Raw genomic sequence first — 2,007 nt, forward strand, 5'->3', positions numbered from 1 at the left:
GCAGGAAAATGTCACTTTCGGCATTTAGCCGAAAGTGCCATTTTCGGCCGGCGCCCCCCCTTCACTTTTCGCCCGGTGCCCGCGCCCCTGCTGCACCCCCGGTTGTTACGCCACTGGGCTGGATAGCTCTCTGAAAATTTTTCAGTCAGTCACTGCATGTGGCATTTGTTGAGCACATTTCAATCCAACTCAAAAACACTGCATTGCCATGTATTAGACCAAAATTAAAACTTAACAGGAGATCAAGGATATACATGTTCAAATTGTAAGCCTGGGGAGGAAGAAAAAAAAAAAAAAAAGTTTCCTCAAAGTAAACAGGAGTATGAATGGTAAAGAAATTGTCACATAAAACTCCCAAAAAGATACAAGCTGAACTTGATGGTGAAAGTACACCACTGGGATGCAGCAACGACATCCCAGGTAAAACATGTCAAAGTATGGAGAGGAATTGAGAGCCTTGCGGGTTTTGGGAAACCAAGCTTGATGCTGGAGGGCCCTCAATTACCATCACTCCCAGTTGAGCAAGCCCTTACCGGAAAGGGGACTTATCGTTTTAACTCATAGGCCCAAGTGATTTGAGGGGAGGGGGAACAAGCTGGCTACCTCATACAGTGGCACCTCAGGAATTCAAGAGAGTCAAACATGCAGATGAAGCTGTAGGAGAAGTATACTAATAGCTACATTCCCACAGTGGCAAGACATTTAGGAACATTTAAATAGAACATGTGCTGCATAAAAGTCAAAGGTAGAGACTAGGATGGTTCTGAGACATAAGGCCCTCGTGCTTCATATCTTTTGTGAAGAACCAGAAAACTGTCCACAAGTCAAGGCCATCAACACCAAAAATGAGGCCTCGGACAGTGTCCCATGAAGGCAGAAAGCGAGACTGCTACAGCCTAGAATGACATTGAGCATATGGAACTACGAAGAAAGCTGCCATCAAGACCAGCATAAGCGAGATAAGAGACGATACTTCAGGCAAAAATTAACCTGGGATAGGGCCAGGTACACCAAGCGAATACACCAGGGGTGCCCATTAGGTAGATCGTGATCTACCAGTAGCTCTCAAAGCTGATGCTGGTAGATCATGAAGGGTGTGAATTGCGGCCCCTTTATTCAATTTTGGTATATTTATTTAGCTGTGCACACATAATTACCTATTAGCCTGAGTCTGCTGAGCCAAGCTCCCTGACACCTTTCTGGTGGATACTGGTGGTTGGAGTGCAATGTATCAAAGAATATTAGTTTACCCAGCCTGTTGCACTACACTGCTTGCAAAATACAGCCAGGAGAGAGGCAGCCAGGAGAGAGGCAGCCAGGAGAGAGGCAGCCAGGAGAGAGGCAGCCAGGAGAGAGGCAGCCAGGAGAGAGGCAGCCAGGAGAGAGGCAGCCAGGAGAGAGTGAGGAAAGCCAGCCAGGAGGATGAGGAAGGAGAGACAGCCAGGAGAGAGCGCAAGGCCAGCCAGGAGAGCCAGCCAGGAGAGAGAGAGCGAGGGAGGTTTTTTTTTCGTTGGTAGATGTAACTCTACCAACGAGAGGTACATGTATCGAGCGATAAATGTTAGCGACAAAGCTTCAACCGACTGTTTGAGAAACAGGATGCCCGGTAGCACATTATGGGGACCCCCTGAGAGTGAAGGAAATAGGGGTCAGCATCTTGATGACCCAAGGTGCAGTAGACAGGTCAAACAGAAGGGCAATAAACTGACAGTGTTGCATGCCCACAGCAAGAACACAGGTAGTGTTCATGAGCAGGTAAAAATAAAATATGCATCCTTGATGTCTACTTATGCCAGAAAGTTTCCGTGAACGGAGGTGATGACCGAGCGAGTAGATGCCATCCAGGGTTTTCAGACTTGCAGGAACTGAATGAGCATATTGAGAATAGGAAGGATCCCCTTTGCTTTGGGGCATACACACACGTAGAACCTTCGTTGAATCATTTACCTCCATGACAGCAGAAAATCTTCTCATCTACTATGGCAGCTATTGGCAAGCAATTGAAGC

The 2,007-nt window shown here is 47.2% G+C and overlaps 1 protein-coding gene across 1 annotated transcript in view; it reads right to left on the reverse strand.

Moving 5' to 3' along the window:
- Positions 1-2,007, reverse strand: part of PPP1CC (protein phosphatase 1 catalytic subunit gamma) — a 22,949-nt gene that overhangs the window by 4,673 nt on the left and 16,269 nt on the right. The window contains exon 4 of the mRNA XM_018558305.1: positions 1,948-2,007. Within this exon, the coding sequence (XP_018413807.1) occupies positions 1,948-2,007 (60 nt within the window). The remainder of the gene's footprint in view (positions 1-1,947) is intronic.

The sequence above is a fragment of the Nanorana parkeri genome, unplaced genomic scaffold, assembly GCF_000935625.1.
Source record: "Nanorana parkeri isolate BGI_ZX_2015 unplaced genomic scaffold, ASM93562v1 scaffold331, whole genome shotgun sequence".
Classification (NCBI taxonomy): domain Eukaryota; kingdom Metazoa; phylum Chordata; class Amphibia; order Anura; family Dicroglossidae; genus Nanorana; species Nanorana parkeri.